At 48.0% G+C, this 20,009-nt stretch overlaps 1 protein-coding gene across 4 annotated transcripts in view; it reads left to right on the forward strand.

Moving 5' to 3' along the window:
* LOC106566803 (nucleolar protein 4-like) overlaps nt 1–20,009 on the forward strand; it is a 182,728-nt gene that overhangs the window by 156,217 nt on the left and 6,502 nt on the right. For 3 of the 4 annotated variants that reach the window (XM_014135217.3, XM_082959950.1, XM_082959951.1), the window contains 5 exons: nt 12,181–12,539; nt 13,514–13,690; nt 13,798–13,986; nt 19,082–19,201; nt 19,456–19,660. In XM_014135217.3, coding sequence (XP_013990692.3) covers nt 12,181–12,539; nt 13,514–13,690; nt 13,798–13,986; nt 19,082–19,201; nt 19,456–19,660 — 1,050 coding nt within the window. The remainder of the gene's footprint in view (nt 1–12,180; nt 12,540–13,513; nt 13,691–13,797; nt 13,987–19,081; nt 19,202–19,455; nt 19,661–20,009) is intronic. The other variant, XM_014135218.3, reaches the window with a different exon arrangement.

Here is a 20,009-nt window from a genome sequence, read left to right on the forward strand (position 1 = left end):
ACACACACACTGAGAGAGGCACGTGAGCCCCTCTTAGTCCCACTCAGAGGGTTATGCATACAGTCCAGGCAGTGTGTCTGTGAGAATGGGAGTCTGTGTGATGAGGCCAAGCAGAGGTCCTTAGGCCCACCCCACCACCACTACACTCTACTATAGGTGGTGGAGCACTGCACAGCACTGCTCTCAGCTGCACAAGAGATACTACAGTCCCTCCTACTACTAGTCATTGTGTGTGTGTGTGTGTGTGTGTGTGTGTGTGTGTGTGTGTGTGTGTGTGTGTGTGTGTGTGTGTGTGTGTGTGTGTGTGTGTGTGTGTGTGTGTGTGTGTGTGTGTGTGTGTGTGTGTGTGTGCGTGTTTGACAGGGACAAGAAGGACTGTGGAAAACAAAAACACACAGCCATCCATCAGTGTGGTTCAGTGGCAGAGCCATGCACTAAACAATCACTTATTTAGGAGCTGCCGCTGGTTGAGTTAAGAAGCTAGCTGCTCGCCACAGGCTGATGGATGGGAGGGCACCACTTTCTCTGGTGGGGAGAGAGGAGGGGAGGGGTGTGTGTGTGTAGAGACAAGTAGACGAGCTGAGCTCATGGGTGGCCAGACTTGGTGTTAGTTTGCCTGGTTCTATGGTGTGCCATGTTGTACGGTGTAGCCTACAGCGTGTGACTGGGGTACAGGGGAGGTGGCGGTGCTGTCCTCCCTGTGCTTCCCTCTCTCTGCTCTCTAACTCAGAGTGCCCTGCTTTCATGAATAAGTATCACTGGCTGCCTAGCCGTGGTCCTGCTTGAATGGCTTTAATGAACTAACTCACAGCACCATAGCACACGTCTCTGCCTGTCTCTCTGCCTGTCTCGCTGCCTGTCTCTCTGCCTGTCTCTCTGCCTGTCTCTCTGCCTGCCTGCTGCACCATGGCTGTAACACTACTGAGTGCACTATATAGCCACCACACTGAGTGTTCCATGCGCATCCTTCCATGGGCATCCTTCCATGGCCATTCATACTGACTACAACAGCTCTCTCTACTGCTAATTGACGGTACTGACACACTGAGGCCTTGGCTGGGTAGAGGCTGGGATTCATACTCAAGGTGTGATGTAGGCTACACATATTTCCCCTCCCTCTAAAAATGTCTGGAGCTGGTGTTGTCTGATGATTATTCTACCAGTCTAACTGGTGTCAGTCCCTGTGTGTTTCCAGTGTGGTGTTCTGATGATGATTCTACCAGTCTAACTGGTGTCAGTCCCTGTGTGTTTCCAGTGTGGTGTTCTGATGATGATTCTACCAGTCTAACTGGTGTCAGTCCCTGTGTGTTTCCAGTGTGGTGTTCTGATGATGATTCTACCAGTCTAACTGGTGTCAGTCCCTGTGTGTTTCCAGTGTGGTGTTCTGATGATGATTCTACCAGTCTAACTGGTGTCAGTCCCTGTGTGTTTCCAGTGTGGTGTTCTGATGATGATTCTACCAGTCTAACTGGTGTCAGTCCCTGTGTGTTTCCAGTGTGGTGTTCTGATGATGATTCTACCAGTCTAACTGGTGTCAGTCCCTGTGTGTTTCCAGTGTGGTGTTCTGATGATGATTCTACCAGTCTAACTGGTGTCAGTCCCTGTGTGTTTCCAGTGTGGTGTTCTGATGATGATTCTACCAGTCTAACTGGTGTCAGTCCCTGTGTGTTTCCAGTGTGGTGTTCTGATGATGATTCTACCAGTCTAACTGGTGTCAGTCCCTGTGTGTTTCCAGTGTGGTGTTCTGATGATTCTACCAGTCTAACTGGTGTCAGTCCCTGTGTGTTTCCAGTGTGGTGTTCTGATGATGATTCTACCAGTCTAACTGGTGTCAGTCCCTGTGTGTTTCCAGTGTGGTGTTCTGATGATGATTCTACCAGTCTAACTGGTGTCAGTCCCTGTGTGTTTCCAGTGTGGTGTTCTGATGATGATTCTACCAGTCTAACTGGTGTCAGTCCCTGTGTGTTTCCAGTGTGGTGTTCTGATGATTCTACCAGTCTAACTGGTGTCAGTCCCTGTGTGTTTCCAGTGTGGTGTTCTGATGATGATTCTACCAGTCTAACTGGTGTCAGTCCCTGTGTGTTTCCAGTGTGGTGTTCTGATGATTCTACCAGTCTAACTGGTGTCAGTCCCTGTGTGTTTCCAGTGTGGTGTTCTGATGATGATTCTACCAGTCTAACTGGTGTCAGTCCCTGTGTGTTTCCAGTGTGGTGTTCTGATGATGATTCTACCAGTCTAACTGGTGTCAGTCCCTGTGTGTTTCCAGTGTGGTGTTCTGATGATGATTCTACCAGTCTAACTGGTGTCAGTCCCTGTGTGTTTCCAGTGTGGTGTTCTGATGATGATTCTACCAGTCTAACTGGTGTCAGTCCCTGTGTGTTTCCAGTGTGGTGTTCTGATGATGATTCTACCAGTCTAACTGGTGTCAGTCCCTGTGTGTTTCCAGTGTGGTGTTCTGATGATGATTCTACCAGTCTAACTGGTGTCAGTCCCTGTGTGTTTCCAGTGTGGTGTTCTGATGATGATTCTACCAGTCTAACTGGTGTCAGTCCCTGTGTGTTTCCAGTGTGGTGTTCTGATGATTCTACCAGTCTAACTGGTGTCAGTCCCTGTGTGTTTCCAGTGTGGTGTTCTGATGATGATTCTACCAGTCTAACTGGTGTCAGTCCCTGTGTGTTTCCAGTGTGGTGTTCTGATGATGATTCTACCAGTCTAACTGGTGTCAGTCCCTGTGTGTTTCCAGTGTGGTGTTCTGATGATGATTCTACCAGTCTAACTGGTGTCAGTCCCTGTGTGTTTCCAGTGTGGTGTTCTGATGATGATTCTACCAGTCTAACTGGTGTCAGTCCCTGTGTGTTTCCAGTGTGGTGTTCTGATGATGATTCTACCAGTCTAACTGGTGTCAGTCCCTGTGTGTTTCCAGTGTGGTGTTCTGATGATGATTCTACCAGTCTAACTGGTGTCAGTCCCTGTGTGTTTCCAGTGTGGTGTTCTGATGATGATTCTACCAGTCTAACTGGTGTCAGTCCCTGTGTGTTTCCAGTGTGGTGTTCTGATGATGATTCTACCAGTCTAACTGGTGTCAGTCCCTGTGTGTTTCCAGTGTGGTGTTCTGATGATGATTCTACCAGTCTAACTGGTGTCAGTCCCTGTGTGTTTCCAGTGTGGTGTTCTGATGATGATTCTACCAGTCTAACTGGTGTCAGTCCCTGTGTGTTTCCAGTGTGGTGTTCTGATGATGATTCTACCAGTCTAACTGGTGTCAGTCCCTGTGTGTTTCCAGTGTGGTGTTCTGATGATGATTCTACCAGTCTAACTGGTGTCAGTCCCTGTGTGTTTCCAGTGTGGTGTTCTGATGATTCTACCAGTCTAACTGGTGTCAGTCCCTGTGTGTTTCCAGTGTGGTGTTCTGATGATGATTCTACCAGTCTAACTGGTGTCAGTCCCTGTGTGTTTCCAGTGTGGTGTTCTGATGATGATTCTACCAGTCTAACTGGTGTCAGTCCCTGTGTGTTTCCAGTGTGGTGTTCTGATGATTCTACCAGTCTAACTGGTGTCAGTCCCTGTGTGTTTCCAGTGTGGTGTTCTGATGATGATTCTACCAGTCTAACTGGTGTCAGTCCCTGTGTGTTTCCAGTGTGGTGTTCTGATGATGATTCTACCAGTCTAACTGGTGTCAGTCCCTGTGTGTTTCCAGTGTGGTGTTCTGATGATGATTCTACCAGTCTAACTGGTGTCAGTCCCTGTGTGTTTCCAGTGTGGTGTTCTGATGATGATTCTACCAGTCTAACTGGTGTCAGTCCCTGTGTGTTTCCAGTGTGGTGTTCTGATGATGATTCTACCAGTCTAACTGGTGTCAGTCCCTGTGTGTTTCCAGTGTGGTGTTCTGATGATGATTCTACCAGTCTAACTGGTGTCAGTCCCTGTGTGTTTCCAGTATGGTGTTCTGATGATTCTACCAGTCTAACTGGTGTCAGTCCCTGTGTGTTTCCAGTGTGGTGTTCTGATGATGATTCTACCAGTCTAACTGGTGTCAGTCCCTGTGTGTTTCCAGTGTGGTGTTCTGATGATGATTCTACCAGTCTAACTGGTGTCAGTCCCTGTGTGTTTCCAGTGTGGTGTTCTGATGATGATTCTACCAGTCTAACTGGTGTCAGTCCCTGTGTGTTTCCAGTGTGGTGTTCTGATGATGATTCTACCAGTCTAACTGGTGTCAGTCCCTGTGTGTTTCCAGTGTGGTGTTCTGATGATGATTCTACCAGTCTAACTGGTGTCAGTCCCTGTGTGTTTCCAGTGTGGTGTTCTGATGATGATTCTACCAGTCTAACTGGTGTCAGTCCCTGTGTGTTTCCAGTGTGGTGTTCTGATGATGATTCTACCAGTCTAACTGGTGTCAGTCCCTGTGTGTTTCCAGTGTGGTGTTCTGATGATTCTACCAGTCTAACTGGTGTCAGTCCCTGTGTGTTTCCAGTGTGGTGTTCTGATGATTCTACCAGTCTAACTGGTGTCAGTCCCTGTGTGTTTCCAGTGTGGTGTTCTGATGATGATTCTACCAGTCTAACTGGTGTCAGTCCCTGTGTGTTTCCAGTGTGGTGTTCTGATGATGATTCTACCAGTCTAACTGGTGTCAGTCCCTGTGTGTTTCCAGTGTGGTGTTCTGATGATGATTCTACCAGTCTAACTGGTGTCAGTCCCTGTGTGTTTCCAGTGTGGTGTTCTGATGATGATTCTACCAGTCTAACTGGTGTCAGTCCCTGTGTGTTTCCAGTGTGGTGTTCTGATGATGATTCTACCAGTCTAACTGGTGTCAGTCCCTGTGTGTTTCCAGTATGGTGTTCTGATGATGATTCTACCAGTCTAACTGGTGTCAGTCCCTGTGTGTTTCCAGTGTGGTGTTCTGATGATGATTCTACCAGTCTAACTGGTGTCAGTCCCTGTGTGTTTCCAGTGTGGTGTTCTGATGATGATTCTACCAGTCTAACTGGTGTCAGTCCCTGTGTGTTTCCAGTGTGGTGTTCTGATGATGATTCTACCAGTCTAACTGGTGTCAGTCCCTGTGTGTTTCCAGTGTGGTGTTCTGATGATGATTCTACCAGTCTAACTGGTGTCAGTCCCTGTGTGTTTCCAGTGTGGTGTTCTGATGATGATTCTACCAGTCTAACTGGTGTCAGTCCCTGTGTGTTTCCAGTGTGGTGTTCTGATGATGATTCTACCAGTCTAACTGGTGTCAGTCCCTGTGTGTTTCCAGTGTGGTGTTCTGATGATGATTCTACCAGTCTAACTGGTGTCAGTCCCTGTGTGTTTCCAGTGTGGTGTTCTGATGATGATTCTACCAGTCTAACTGGTGTCAGTCCCTGTGTGTTTCCAGTGTGGTGTTCTGATGATGATTCTACCAGTCTAACTGGTGTCAGTCCCTGTGTGTTTCCAGTGTGGTGTTCTGATGATGATTCTACCAGTCTAACTGGTGTCAGTCCCTGTGTGTTTCCAGTGTGGTGTTCTGATGATTCTACCAGTCTAACTGGTGTCAGTCCCTGTGTGTTTCCAGTGTGGTGTTCTGATGATGATTCTACCAGTCTAACTGGTGTCAGTCCCTGTGTGTTTCCAGTGTGGTGTTCTGATGATTCTACCAGTCTAACTGGTGTCAGTCCCTGTGTGTTTCCAGTGTGGTGTTCTGATGATGATTCTACCAGTCTAACTGGTGTCAGTCCCTGTGTGTTTCCAGTATGGTGTTCTGATGATGATTCTACCAGTCTAACTGGTGTCAGTCCCTGTGTGTTTCCAGTGTGGTGTTCTGATGATGATTCTACCAGTCTAACTGGTGTCAGTCCCTGTGTGTTTCCAGTGTGGTGTTCTGATGATGATTCTACCAGTCTAACTGGTGTCAGTCCCTGTGTGTTTCCAGTGTGGTGTTCTGATGATTCTACCAGTCTAACTGGTGTCAGTCCCTGTGTGTTTCCAGTGTGGTGTTCTGATGATGATTCTACCAGTCTAACTGGTGTCAGTCCCTGTGTGTTTCCAGTGTGGTGTTCTGATGATGATTCTACCAGTCTAACTGGTGTCAGTCCCTGTGTGTTTCCAGTGTGGTGTTCTGATGATGATTCTACCAGTCTAACTGGTGTCAGTCCCTGTGTGTTTCCAGTGTGGTGTTCTGATGATTCTACCAGTCTAACTGGTGTCAGTCCCTGTGTGTTTCCAGTGTGGTGTTCTGATGATGATTCTACCAGTCTAACTGGTGTCAGTCCCTGTGTGTTTCCAGTGTGGTGTTCTGATGATGATTCTACCAGTCTAACTGGTGTCAGTCCCTGTGTGTTTCCAGTGTGGTGTTCTGATGATGATTCTACCAGTCTAACTGGTGTCAGTCCCTGTGTGTTTCCAGTGTGGTGTTCTGATGATGATTCTACCAGTCTAACTGGTGTCAGTCCCTGTGTGTTTCCAGTGTGGTGTTCTGATGATGATTCTACCAGTCTAACTGGTGTCAGTCCCTGTGTGTTTCCAGTGTGGTGTTCTGATGATGATTCTACCAGTCTAACTGGTGTCAGTCCCTGTGTGTTTCCAGTGTGGTGTTCTGATGATGATTCTACCAGTCTAACTGGTGTCAGTCCCTGTGTGTTTCCAGTGTGGTGTTCTGATGATGATTCTACCAGTCTAACTGGTGTCAGTCCCTGTGTGTTTCCAGTGTGGTGTTCTGATGATGATTCTACCAGTCTAACTGGTGTCAGTCCCTGTGTGTTTCCAGTGTGGTGTTCTGATGATGATTCTACCAGTCTAACTGGTGTCAGTCCCTGTGTGTTTCCAGTGTGGTGTTCTGATGATTCTACCAGTCTAACTGGTGTCAGTCCCTGTGTGTTTCCAGTGTGGTGTTCTGATGATGATTCTACCAGTCTAACTGGTGTCAGTCCCTGTGTGTTTCCAGTGTGGTGTTCTGATGATGATTCTACCAGTCTAACTGGTGTCAGTCCCTGTGTGTTTCCAGTGTGGTGTTCTGATGATGATTCTACCAGTCTAACTGGTGTCAGTCCCTGTGTGTTTCCAGTGTGGTGTTCTGATGATGATTCTACCAGTCTAACTGGTGTCAGTCCCTGTGTGTTTCCAGTGTGGTGTTCTGATGATGATTCTACCAGTCTAACTGGTGTCAGTCCCTGTGTGTTTCCAGTGTGGTGTTCTGATGATGATTCTACCAGTCTAACTGGTGTCAGTCCCTGTGTGTTTCCAGTGTGGTGTTCTGATGATGATTCTACCAGTCTAACTGGTGTCAGTCCCTGTGTGTTTCCAGTGTGGTGTTCTGATGATGATTCTACCAGTCTAACTGGTGTCAGTCCCTGTGTGTTTCCAGTGTGGTGTTCTGATGATGATTCTACCAGTCTAACTGGTGTCAGTCCCTGTGTGTTTCCAGTGTGGTGTTCTGATGATGATTCTACCAGTCTAACTGGTGTCAGTCCCTGTGTGTTTCCAGTGTGGTGTTCTGATGATGATTCTACCAGTCTAACTGGTGTCAGTCCCTGTGTGTTTCCAGTGTGGTGTTCTGATGATGATTCTACCAGTCTAACTGGTGTCAGTCCCTGTGTGTTTCCAGTGTGGTGTTCTGATGATGATTCTACCAGTCTAACTGGTGTCAGTCCCTGTGTGTTTCCAGTGTGGTGTTCTGATGATGATTCTACCAGTCTAACTGGTGTCAGTCCCTGTGTGTTTCCAGTGTGGTGTTCTGATGATGATTCTACCAGTCTAACTGGTGTCAGTCCCTGTGTGTTTCCAGTGTGGTGTTCTGATGATGATTCTACCAGTCTAACTGGTGTCAGTCCCTGTGTGTTTCCAGTGTGGTGTTCTGATGATGATTCTACCAGTCTAACTGGTGTCAGTCCCTGTGTGTTTCCAGTGTGGTGTTCTGATGATGATTCTACCAGTCTAACTGGTGTCAGTCCCTGTGTGTTTCCAGTGTGGTGTTCTGATGATGATTCTACCAGTCTAACTGGTGTCAGTCCCTGTGTGTTTCCAGTGTGGTGTTCTGATGATGATTCTACCAGTCTAACTGGTGTCAGTCCCTGTGTGTTTCCAGTGTGGTGTTCTGATGATGATTCTACCAGTCTAACTGGTGTCAGTCCCTGTGTGTTTCCAGTGTGGTGTTCTGATGATGATTCTACCAGTCTAACTGGTGTCAGTCCCTGTGTGTTTCCAGTGTGGTGTTCTGATGATGATTCTACCAGTCTAACTGGTGTCAGTCCCTGTGTGTTTCCAGTGTGGTGTTCTGATGATGATTCTACCAGTCTAACTGGTGTCAGTCCCTGTGTGTTTCCAGTGTGGTGTTCTGATGATGATTCTACCAGTCTAACTGGTGTCAGTCCCTGTGTGTTTCCAGTGTGGTGTTCTGATGATTCTACCAGTCTAACTGGTGTCAGTCCCTGTGTGTTTCCAGTGTGGTGTTCTGATGATGATTCTACCAGTCTAACTGGTGTCAGTCCCTGTGTGTTTCCAGTGTGGTGTTCTGATGATGATTCTACCAGTCTAACTGGTGTCAGTCCCTGTGTGTTTCCAGTGTGGTGTTCTGATGATGATTCTACCAGTCTAACTGGTGTCAGTCCCTGTGTGTTTCCAGTGTGGTGTTCTGATGATGATTCTACCAGTCTAACTGGTGTCAGTCCCTGTGTGTTTCCAGTGTGGTGTTCTGATGATGATTCTACCAGTCTAACTGGTGTCAGTCCCTGTGTGTTTCCAGTGTGGTGTTCTGATGATGATTCTACCAGTCTAACTGGTGTCAGTCCCTGTGTGTTTCCAGTGTGGTGTTCTGATGATGATTCTACCAGTCTAACTGGTGTCAGTCCCTGTGTGTTTCCAGTGTGGTGTTCTGATGATGATTCTACCAGTCTAACTGGTGTCAGTCCCTGTGTGTTTCCAGTGTGGTGTTCTGATGATGATTCTACCAGTCTAACTGGTGTCAGTCCCTGTGTGTTTCCAGTGTGGTGTTCTGATGATGATTCTACCAGTCTAACTGGTGTCAGTCCCTGTGTGTTTCCAGTGTGGTGTTCTGATGATGATTCTACCAGTCTAACTGGTGTCAGTCCCTGTGTGTTTCCAGTGTGGTGTTCTGATGATGATTCTACCAGTCTAACTGGTGTCAGTCCCTGTGTGTTTCCAGTGTGGTGTTCTGATGATGATTCTACCAGTCTAACTGGTGTCAGTCCCTGTGTGTTTCCAGTGTGGTGTTCTGATGATGATTCTACCAGTCTAACTGGTGTCAGTCCCTGTGTGTTTCCAGTGTGGTGTTCTGATGATGATTCTACCAGTCTAACTGGTGTCAGTCCCTGTGTGTTTCCAGTGTGGTGTTCTGATGATGATTCTACCAGTCTAACTGGTGTCAGTCCCTGTGTGTTTCCAGTGTGGTGTTCTGATGATGATTCTACCAGTCTAACTGGTGTCAGTCCCTGTGTGTTTCCAGTGTGGTGTTCTGATGATGATTCTACCAGTCTAACTGGTGTCAGTCCCTGTGTGTTTCCAGTGTGGTGTTCTGATGATTCTACCAGTCTAACTGGTGTCAGTCCCTGTGTGTTTCCAGTGTGGTGTTCTGATGATGATTCTACCAGTCTAACTGGTGTCAGTCCCTGTGTGTTTCCAGTGTGGTGTTCTGATGATGATTCTACCAGTCTAACTGGTGTCAGTCCCTGTGTGTTTCCAGTGTGGTGTTCTGATGATGATTCTACCAGTCTAACTGGTGTCAGTCCCTGTGTGTTTCCAGTGTGGTGTTCTGATGATGATTCTACCAGTCTAACTGGTGTCAGTCCCTGTGTGTTTCCAGTGTGGTGTTCTGATGATGATTCTACCAGTCTAACTGGTGTCAGTCCCTGTGTGTTTCCAGTGTGGTGTTCTGATGATGATTCTACCAGTCTAACTGGTGTCAGTCCCTGTGTGTTTCCAGTGTGGTGTTCTGATGATTCTACCAGTCTAACTGGTGTCAGTCCCTGTGTGTTTCCAGTGTGGTGTTCTGATGATGATTCTACCAGTCTAACTGGTGTCAGTCCCTGTGTGTTTCCAGTGTGGTGTTCTGATGATTCTACCAGTCTAACTGGTGTCAGTCCCTGTGTGTTTCCAGTGTGGTGTTCTGATGATGATTCTACCAGTCTAACTGGTGTCAGTCCCTGTGTGTTTCCAGTGTGGTGTTCTGATGATGATTCTACCAGTCTAACTGGTGTCAGTCCCTGTGTGTTTCCAGTGTGGTGTTCTGATGATGATTCTACCAGTCTAACTGGTGTCAGTCCCTGTGTGTTTCCAGTGTGGTGTTCTGATGATGATTCTACCAGTCTAACTGGTGTCAGTCCCTGTGTGTTTCCAGTGTGGTGTTCTGATGATGATTCTACCAGTCTAACTGGTGTCAGTCCCTGTGTGTTTCCAGTGTGGTGTTCTGATGATGATTCTACCAGTCTAACTGGTGTCAGTCCCTGTGTGTTTCCAGTGTGGTGTTCTGATGATGATTCTACCAGTCTAACTGGTGTCAGTCCCTGTGTGTTTCCAGTGTGGTGTTCTGATGATGATTCTACCAGTCTAACTGGTGTCAGTCCCTGTGTGTTTCCAGTGTGGTGTTCTGATGATGATTCTACCAGTCTAACTGGTGTCAGTCCCTGTGTGTTTCCAGTGTGGTGTTCTGATGATGATTCTACCAGTCTAACTGGTGTCAGTCCCTGTGTGTTTCCAGTGTGGTGTTCTGATGATGATTCTACCAGTCTAACTGGTGTCAGTCCCTGTGTGTTTCCAGTGTGGTGTTCTGATGATGATTCTACCAGTCTAACTGGTGTCAGTCCCTGTGTGTTTCCAGTGTGGTGTTCTGATGATGATTCTACCAGTCTAACTGGTGTCAGTCCCTGTGTGTTTCCAGTGTGGTGTTCTGATGATGATTCTACCAGTCTAACTGGTGTCAGTCCCTGTGTGTTTCCAGTGTGGTGTTCTGATGATGATTCTACCAGTCTAACTGGTGTCAGTCCCTGTGTGTTTCCAGTGTGGTGTTCTGATGATGATTCTACCAGTCTAACTGGTGTCAGTCCCTGTGTGTTTCCAGTGTGGTGTTCTGATGATGATTCTACCAGTCTAACTGGTGTCAGTCCCTGTGTGTTTCCAGTGTGGTGTTCTGATGATGATTCTACCAGTCTAACTGGTGTCAGTCCCTGTGTGTTTCCAGTGTGGTGTTCTGATGATATTCTACCAGTCTAACTGGTGTCAGTCCCTGTGTGTTTCCAGTGTGGTGTTCTGATGATGATTCTACCAGTCTAACTGGTGTCAGTCCCTGTGTGTTTCCAGTGTGGTGTTCTGATGATGATTCTACCAGTCTAACTGGTGTCAGTCCCTGTGTGTTTCCAGTGTGGTGTTCTGATGATGATTCTACCAGTCTAACTGGTGTCAGTCCCTGTGTGTTTCCAGTGTGGTGTTCTGATGATGATTCTACCAGTCTAACTGGTGTCAGTCCCTGTGTGTTTCCAGTGTGGTGTTCTGATGATGATTCTACCAGTCTAACTGGTGTCAGTCCCTGTGTGTTTCCAGTGTGGTGTTCTGATGATGATTCTACCAGTCTAACTGGTGTCAGTCCCTGTGTGTTTCCAGTGTGGTGTTCTGATGATGATTCTACCAGTCTAACTGGTGTCAGTCCCTGTGTGTTTCCAGTATGGTGTTCTGATGATGATTCTACCAGTCTAACTGGTGTCAGTCCCTGTGTGTTTCCAGTGTGGTGTTCTGATGATGATTCTACCAGTCTAACTGGTGTCAGTCCCTGTGTGTTTCCAGTGTGGTGTTCTGATGATGATTCTACCAGTCTAACTGGTGTCAGTCCCTGTGTGTTTCCAGTGTGGTGTTCTGATGATGATTCTACCAGTCTAACTGGTGTCAGTCCCTGTGTGTTTCCAGTGTGGTGTTCTGATGATGATTCTACCAGTCTAACTGGTGCCAGTCCCTGTGTGTTTCCAGTGTGGTGTTCTGATGATGATTCTACCAGTCTAACTGGTGTCAGTCCCTGTGTGTTTCCAGTGTGGTGTTCTGATGATGATTCTACCAGTCTAACTGGTGTCAGTCCCTGTGTGTTTCCAGTGTGGTGTTCTGATGATGATTCTACCAGTCTAACTGGTGTCAGTCCCTGTGTGTTTCCAGTGTGGTGTTCTGATGATGATTCTACCAGTCTAACTGGTATCCGTCCCTGTGTTTCCACAGATGACTCATCCTCGGAGAGCGGCAGCGGGAACGGAATGCACACCATGACCCTTCCGTCTGCTGGTGGGGCTGCCCCGGGGTCTGAGATGTGCATGGGGGGAACCCCCTACAGGAAGGTGGTAAACGGCAACAGGCCCCCGGCCCCGCTGGACTTCAGCACCACCTCCTCGTCCTCATCGTCCGAGGACCAACAGGCTCCAGTCAACCTGAGTGAGACCAGGCTGCCTGGGTCTGCCCTGATGGGCCCCTTCCAGCTCGACCCCCCAGACGAGCTGCGCAGGAAATACCCCATCAAGCCTCTCGCCCATGCCGCTGAGCTGCGCCTGGACAGAGACTCGATCAGGGACTATGGCAGCAAGGTGGGGTCTTCTGCCCAGACCTGTGTCTGAAAATATTTGAAATACGTTAGCTGAGATTGATTGAGTTTCCCTGGTGCAATGAACCAATAGAATAGGATGCAAAACTACAAGCCTCGCCCATCTGGCACTCCAGGCAGACTTAAACAAACTGTAAAAGTATTTGAAAGCTTTCAAGTAGTATTTGACCCCAGGCCTAATGGTGATACATTACACACAAAGTGATAATGTTGAGCAATGAGCCCACCAGGACAGTGTGAGTAACAGCTCAGTGTGCCATTGTTATAGATGACTACTGTCTTGCTATGACCAACTATGAAGGGTGAGGTCTGCACAAGAAGGTGAGGTTCTTTGCCAGGGCATTGCACAAAGCTGTAAAGTTTCCATTGAGATCTCGCCAAACTGCAATTACTTATTCATTTCCTGTGGATGGATAATGAATAGACGCCATTTTGAGAACGTTCTCAGTTCGTAATCCAAGACACCAGTCTTGACAGAAAACCAGCAAGACAATGTGCATGAGAGCAGTGAGAGTTGCTGTGCCAGGAGAAGTAGTGTTGTTGTACAGGAGTCAGTGGAGGACAGTATGAAAGCAGAGAGGGGATGAAAGGTTCTTCTTTCCTGCTCTCTGGCTATTCAATGAGACACACACTTCATCATGCTCTGACAATGCGGTGTTTTCCTTGAAAGCATCTTATTTACCGCATTGGAAGGATCAGACAAATAGAACTGTTTAGCCACAACAACATCTAGCAGTGTTTTGTGTCTCACTGTCATCAGTGTTCCTCACCATTGAGATTGTACCAGGTGCTTTCAATGTCACCTAGCATATAGACTGAGTGAAAACCTTACCCCGGCTTTGTGTCTGTTCTTTCTTTGTCTGTGCTTATTCTGTGTGTGTGTGTCTGTGTGTGTGTGTGTCTGTGTGTGTGGTGTGTGTGCACCTGTGTGTGTGTTTTGATGTGTATGTGTGACAGTCTCCTCAGTACAGCTCAGGAAGCTACGACTCATTGAAGATGGAGACATGTGCCGAGGACCTGACCGTGACCAGAGGCGTGGCGGTGGCAGACGACGATGACGATGATGATCACGACGACAGTGACAAGATCAACGACACGGAGGGCATGGACCCCGAGAGACTAAAGGCCTTCAACGTAAGAGCTCCTCTGACCTTTACATGACCTTCACCTCAGGAACACTGGAAGCAGCAGAGCAGACACACACCTTTTTTTCTACAGGATTTTTGTAATCTTCTTTTTAGATGTTTGTGCGTCTGTTTGTGGACGAGAACCTGGACCGCATGGTGCCCATCTCAAAGCAGCCCAAGGAGAAGATCCAGGCCATCATCGAGTCGTGTAGCCGCCAGTTCCCAGAGTTCGAGCTGCGCGCTCGCAAGCGCATCCGCACCTACCTCAAATCCTGCCGCCGAATGAAGAAGAACGGCATGGAGGTACGTAGCACATCTATCATACCTCCTCTCTCATTCCTACTCCCTTTCATCCCTCCATCTCTGTCTCTCATTCCTACTCCCTTTCATCCCTCCATCTCTGTCTCTCATTCCTACTCCCTTTCATCCCTCCATCTCTGTCTCTCATTCCTACTCCCTTTCATCCCTCCATCTCTGTCTCTCATTCCTACTCCCTTTCATCCCTCCATCTCTGTCTCTCATTCCTACTCCCTTTCATCCCTCCATCTCTGTCTCTCATTCCTACTCCCTTTCATCCCTCCATCTCTGTCTCTCATTCCTACTCCCTTTCATCCCTCCATCTCTGTCTCTCATTCCTACTCCCTTTCATCCCTCCATCTCTGTCTCTCATTCCTACTCCCTTTCATCCCTCCATCTCTGTCTCTCATTCCTACTCCCTTTCATCCCTCCATCTCTGTCTCTCATTCCTACTCCCTTTCATCCCTCCATCTCTGTCTCTCATTCCTACTGTTTTTCATCCCTCCATCTCTGTCTCTCATTCCTACTCCCTTTCATCCCTCCATCTCTGTCTCTCATTCCTACTCTCTTTCATCCCTCCATCTCTGTCTCTCATTCCTACTGTTTTTCATCCCTCCATCTCTGTCTCTCATTCCTACTCCCTTTCATCCCTCCATCTCTGTCTCTCATTCCTACTCCCTTTCATCCCTCCATCTCTGTCTCTCATTCCTACTCTCTTTCATCCCTCCATCTCTGTCTCTCATTCCTACTCTCTTTCATCCCTCCATCTCTGTCTCTCATTCCTACTGTTTTTCATCCCTCCATCTCTGTCTCTCATTCCTACTCCCTTTCATCCCTCCATCTCTGTCTCTCATTCCTACTCTCTTTCATCCCTCCATCTCTGTCTCTCATTCCTACTGTTTTTCATCCCTCCATCTCTGTCTCTCATTCCTACTCCCTTTCATCCCTCCATCTCTGTCTCTCATTCCTACTCCCTTTCATCCCTCCATCTCTGTCTCTCATTCCTACTCCCTTTCATCCCTCCATCTCTGTCTCTCATTCCTACTCCCTTTCATCCCTCCATCTCTGTCTCTCATTCCTACTCCCTTTCATCCCTCCATCTCTGTCTCTCATTCCTACTCCCTTTCATCCCTCCATCTCTGTCTCTCATTCCTATTGTTTTTCATCCCTCCATCTCTGTCTCTCATTCCTACTCCCTTTCATCCCTCCATCTCTGTCTCTCATTCCTACTCCCTTTCATCCCTCCATCTCTGTCTCTCATTCCTACTCTCTTTCATCCCTCCATCTCTGTCTCTCATTCCTACTGTTTTTCATCCCTCCATCTCTGTCTCTCATTCCTACTGTTTTTCATCCCTCCATCTCTGTCTCTCATTCCTACTCCCTTTCATCCCTCCATCTCTGTCTCTCATTCCTACTCTCTTTCATCCCTCCATCTCTGTCTCTCATTCCTACTGTTTTTCATCCCTCCATCTCTGTCTCTCATTCCTACTCCCTTTCATCCCTCCATCTCTGTCTCTCATTCCTACTCCCTTTCATCCCTCCATCTCTGTCTCTCATTCCTACTCTCTTTCATCCCTCCATCTCTGTCTCTCATTCCTACTCTCTTTCATCCCTCCATCTCTGTCTCTCATTCCTACTGTTTTTCATCCCTCCATCTCTGTCTCTCATTCCTACTCCCTTTCATCCCTCCATCTCTGTCTCTCATTCCTACTCTCTTTCATCCCTCCATCTCTGTCTCTCATTCCTACTGTTTTTCATCCCTCCATCTCTGTCTCTCATTCCTACTCCCTTTCATCCCTCCATCTCTGTCTCTCATTCCTACTCCCTTTCATCCCTCCATCTCTGTCTCTCATTCCTACTCCCTTTCATCCCTCCATCTCTGTCTCTCATTCCTACTCCCTTTCATCCCTCCATCTCTGTCTCTCATTCCTACTCCCTTTCATCCCTCCATCTCTGTCTCTCATTCCTACTCCCTTTCATCCCTCCATCTCTGTCTCTCATTCCTACTGTTTTTCATCCCTCCATCTCTGTCTCTCATTCCTACTCCCTTTCATCCCTCCATCTCTGTCTCTCATTCCTACTCCCTTTCATCCCTCCATCTCTGTCTCTCATTCCTACTCTCTTTCATCCCTCCATCTCTGTCTCTCATTCCTACTGTTTTTCATCCCTCCATCTCTGTCTCTCATTCCTACTCCCTTTCATCCCTCCATCTCTGTCTCTCATTCCTACTCCCTTTCATCCCTCCATCTCTGTCTCTCATTCCTACTCTCTTTCATCCCTCCATCTCTGTCTCTCATTCCTACTCTCTTTCATCCCTCCATCTCTGTCTCTCATTCCTACTGTTTTTCATCCCTCCATCTCTGTCTCTCATTCCTACTCCCTTTCATCCCTCCATCTCTGTCTCTCATTCCTACTCTCTTTCATCCCTCCATCTCTGTCTCTCTCTCATTCCTATTCTTTCATCCCTTCATCTCTCTCTCTCATTCCTACTCCCTTTCATCCCTCCATCTGTCTCTCTCTCATTCCTACTCTCTTTCATCCCTCCATCTCTGTCTCTCTCATTCCTACTCCCTTTCATCCCTCCATCTGTCTCTCTCATTCCTACTCTCTTTCATCCCTCCATCTCTGTCTCTCTCATTCCTACTGTCTTTCATCCCTCCATCTCTGTCTCTCTCTCATTCCTACTCTTTCATCCCTCCATCTCTGTCTCTCTCTCATTCTTACTCTTTCATCCCTCCATCTCTGTCTCTCTCATTCCTACTCCCTTTCATCCCTCCATCTGTCTCTCTCTCATTCCTACTCTCTTTCATCCCTCCATCTCTGTCTCTCATTCCTACTCTCTTTCAGCCCTCCATCTCTGTCTCTCTCATTCCTACTGTCTTTCATCCCTCCATCTCTGTCTCTCTCTCATTCCTACTCTTTCATCCCTCCATCTCTGTCTCTCTCTCATTCTTACTCTTTCATCCCTCCATCTGTCTCTCTCATTCCTACTCTCTTTCATCCCTCCATCTCTCTCTCTCATTCCTACTCTCTTTCATCCCTCCATCTCTGTCTCTCATTCCTACTCTCTTTCATCCCTCCATCTCTCTCTCATTCCTACTCTCTTTCATCCCTCCATCTCTGTCTCTCATTCCTACTCTTTCATCCCTCCATCTCTGTCTCTCTCTCATTCCTCATTCTGTGTGTGGCGGGTCTAGATGTACCATACCTATCTAGCCTCTCTCTCTCATCCCTCCCTCCCTCATGGTCCTGTGTGTGGCTGGTCTGGTAGCCATTTGCCCTCTCCCCCTCCATCCCCCATGTATAGACGATGTCTGGGCTCTGTCTAGCAACAGTACTCCCATAGGATTCATCATCATTGATTTTTTTTTGCTGGTTTGTATCTCCATTTGTTCTTCGATCAGGATATAATACTTCTGTTTTGTTCCTTACCTGGTAAAATATTCTGTTGAAAATGTAGTCAGTGCTCATGTGTCTGGTTAGGAAGGAGACTATCTAGTACAACTTCATCTATAACTTTTTTGTGATGAGCAGGTGCATCTGAAAATGTTCTGTATTATTAGTGTTGTAAATGCTCTTTACTGCCCCCCTGTGGTCAATGGGCTCTTTACTGCCCCCCTGTGGTCAATGGGCTCTTTATTGCCCTCCTGTGGTCAATGGGCTCTTTACTGCCCCCCTGTGGTCAATGGGCTCTTTACTGCCCCCCTGTGGTCAATGGGCTCTTTACTGCCCCCTGTGGTCAATGGGCTCTTTACTGCCCCCCTGTGGTCAATGGGTTCTTTACTGCCCCCCTGTGGTCAATGGGTTCTTTACTGCCACCCCTGTGGTCAATGGGTTCTTTACTGCCACCCCTGTGGTCAATGGGTTCTTTACTGCCACCCCTGTGGTCAATGGGTTCTTTACTGCCACCCCTGTGGTCAATGGGCTCTTTACTGCCACCCCTGTGGTCAATGGGTTCTTTACTGCCCCCCTGTGGTCACTGGGTTCTTTACTGCCACCCCTGTGGTCAATGGGTTCTTTACTGCCACCCCTGTGGTCAATGGGTTATTTACTGCCACCCCTGTGGTCAATGGGCTCTTTACTGCCACCCCTGTGGTCACTGGGTTCTTTACTGCCACCCCTGTGGTCAATGGGCTCTTTACTGCCACCCCTGTGGTCAATGGGCTCTTTACTGCCACCCCTGTGGTCACTGGGTTCTTTACTGCCACCCCTGTGGTCAATGGGTTCTTTACTGCCACCCCTGTGGTCAATGGGTTCTTTACTGCCACCCCTGTGGTCAATGGGCTCTTTACTGCCACCCCTGTGGTCAATGGGTTCTTTACTGCCACCCCTGTGGTCAATGGGTTCTTTACTGCCACCCCTGTGGTCAATGTGCTCTTTACTGCCCCCCTGTGGTCAATGGGTTCTTTACTGCCACCCCTGTGGTCAATGGGTTCTTTACTGCCACCCCTGTGGTCAATGTGCTCTTTACTGCCCCCCTGTGGTCAATGGGTTCTTTACTGCCCCCCTGTGGTCAATGGGCTCTTTACTGCCACCCCTGTGGTCAATGGGCTCTTTACTGCCACCCCTGTGGTCAATGGGTTCTTTACTGCCACCCCTGTGGTCAATGGGTTCTTTACTGCCCCCCTGTGGTCAATGGGCTCTTTACTGCCACCCCTGTGGTCAATGGGCTCTTTACTGCCACCCCTGTGGTCAATGGGCTCTTTACTGCCACCCCTGTGGTCAATGGGTTCTTTACTGCCCCCCTGTGGTCAATGGGCTCTTTACTGCCACCCCTGTGGTCAATGGGCTCTTTACTGCCACCCCTGTGGTCAATGGGCTCTTTACTGCCACCCCTGTGGTCAATGGGCTCTTTATTGCCCTCCTGTGGTCAGTGGGTTATTTTCACACAATGTTGGGATGTTCACATTATGGTGCCTACTGTGTACACACTACTGTATTCAGTGTTGATTATTCTGGCAAGAATTCAAGCAAAGCATAACTGTCTATTCTTAAGCAAACTGCAGACAGTAATGGCTATAACAAGCATTATTCAACCTTAAAAAGGGTACTCTGCTCTGACGTGGGGATGAATTTGTGCTGATTGTTTCTCCCCTGCCAGACACGACCCACCCCACCTCATCTCACCTCAGCCATGGCTGAGAACATCCTGGCAGCCGCCTGCGAGAGCGAGACACGCAAGGCTGCCAAGAGGATGCGGCTAGATGTCTACCAGGCACATGTGAGTGCTCTGTGTGTGTGTGTGTGTGTGTGTGTGTGTGTGTGTGTGTGTGTGTGTGTGTGTGTGTGTGTGTGTGTGTGTGTGTGTGTGTGTGTGTGTGTGTGTGTGTGTGTGTGTGTGTGTGTATTTTCTCAGGTGGGTGGATGTACTGTGGATGTTTTCCAATAGCCAATGGCGAAGTCTGTTCTTCTTAACCTTGAGTATATTATATACTTGGAAGTGGGACTGAACTCTCTCGTCTCGTCTCCCCCCAGGAGGAGCACATAGCACTTGACAAGCCCAGTTCTCGCGAGCCAGCCTCCCTGGCCCACTCTGCCTACTCCCTGGCCGCCTCAGCCTACTCCCAGGACCAGCTCTACATCAACGGTGGGCTCAACTACAGTTACCGTGGTTACGGGGGCCTGGGAGCAAGCATGCAACACCCTGTCTCCTTGACAACCGCCACTGCTCAGAGCAACGGTGAGAGAGGATGCTTCACATCTTTGATTGGCCAGCGAATGGCATCTTAGAGTAGCAGCATACCTTAGCTTACCTGAAGCATGCTGCTTGTACTGTAGCAGCATACCTTAGCTTACCTGAAGCATGCTGCCTGTACTGTAGCAGCATACCTTAGCTTACCTGAAGCATGCTGCTTGTACTGTAGCAGCATACCTTAGCTTACCTGAAGCATGCTGCCTGTACTGTAGCAGCATACCTTAGCTTACCTGAAGCATGCTGCTTGTACTGTAGCAGCATACCTTAGCTTACCTGAAGCATGCTGCCTGTACTGTAGCAGCATACCTTAGCTTACCTGAAGCATGCTGCTTGT

Source organism: Salmo salar, chromosome 13 (genome assembly GCF_965601325.2).
Source record: "Salmo salar chromosome 13, fSalSal1, whole genome shotgun sequence".
NCBI lineage: Eukaryota > Metazoa > Chordata > Actinopteri > Salmoniformes > Salmonidae > Salmo > Salmo salar.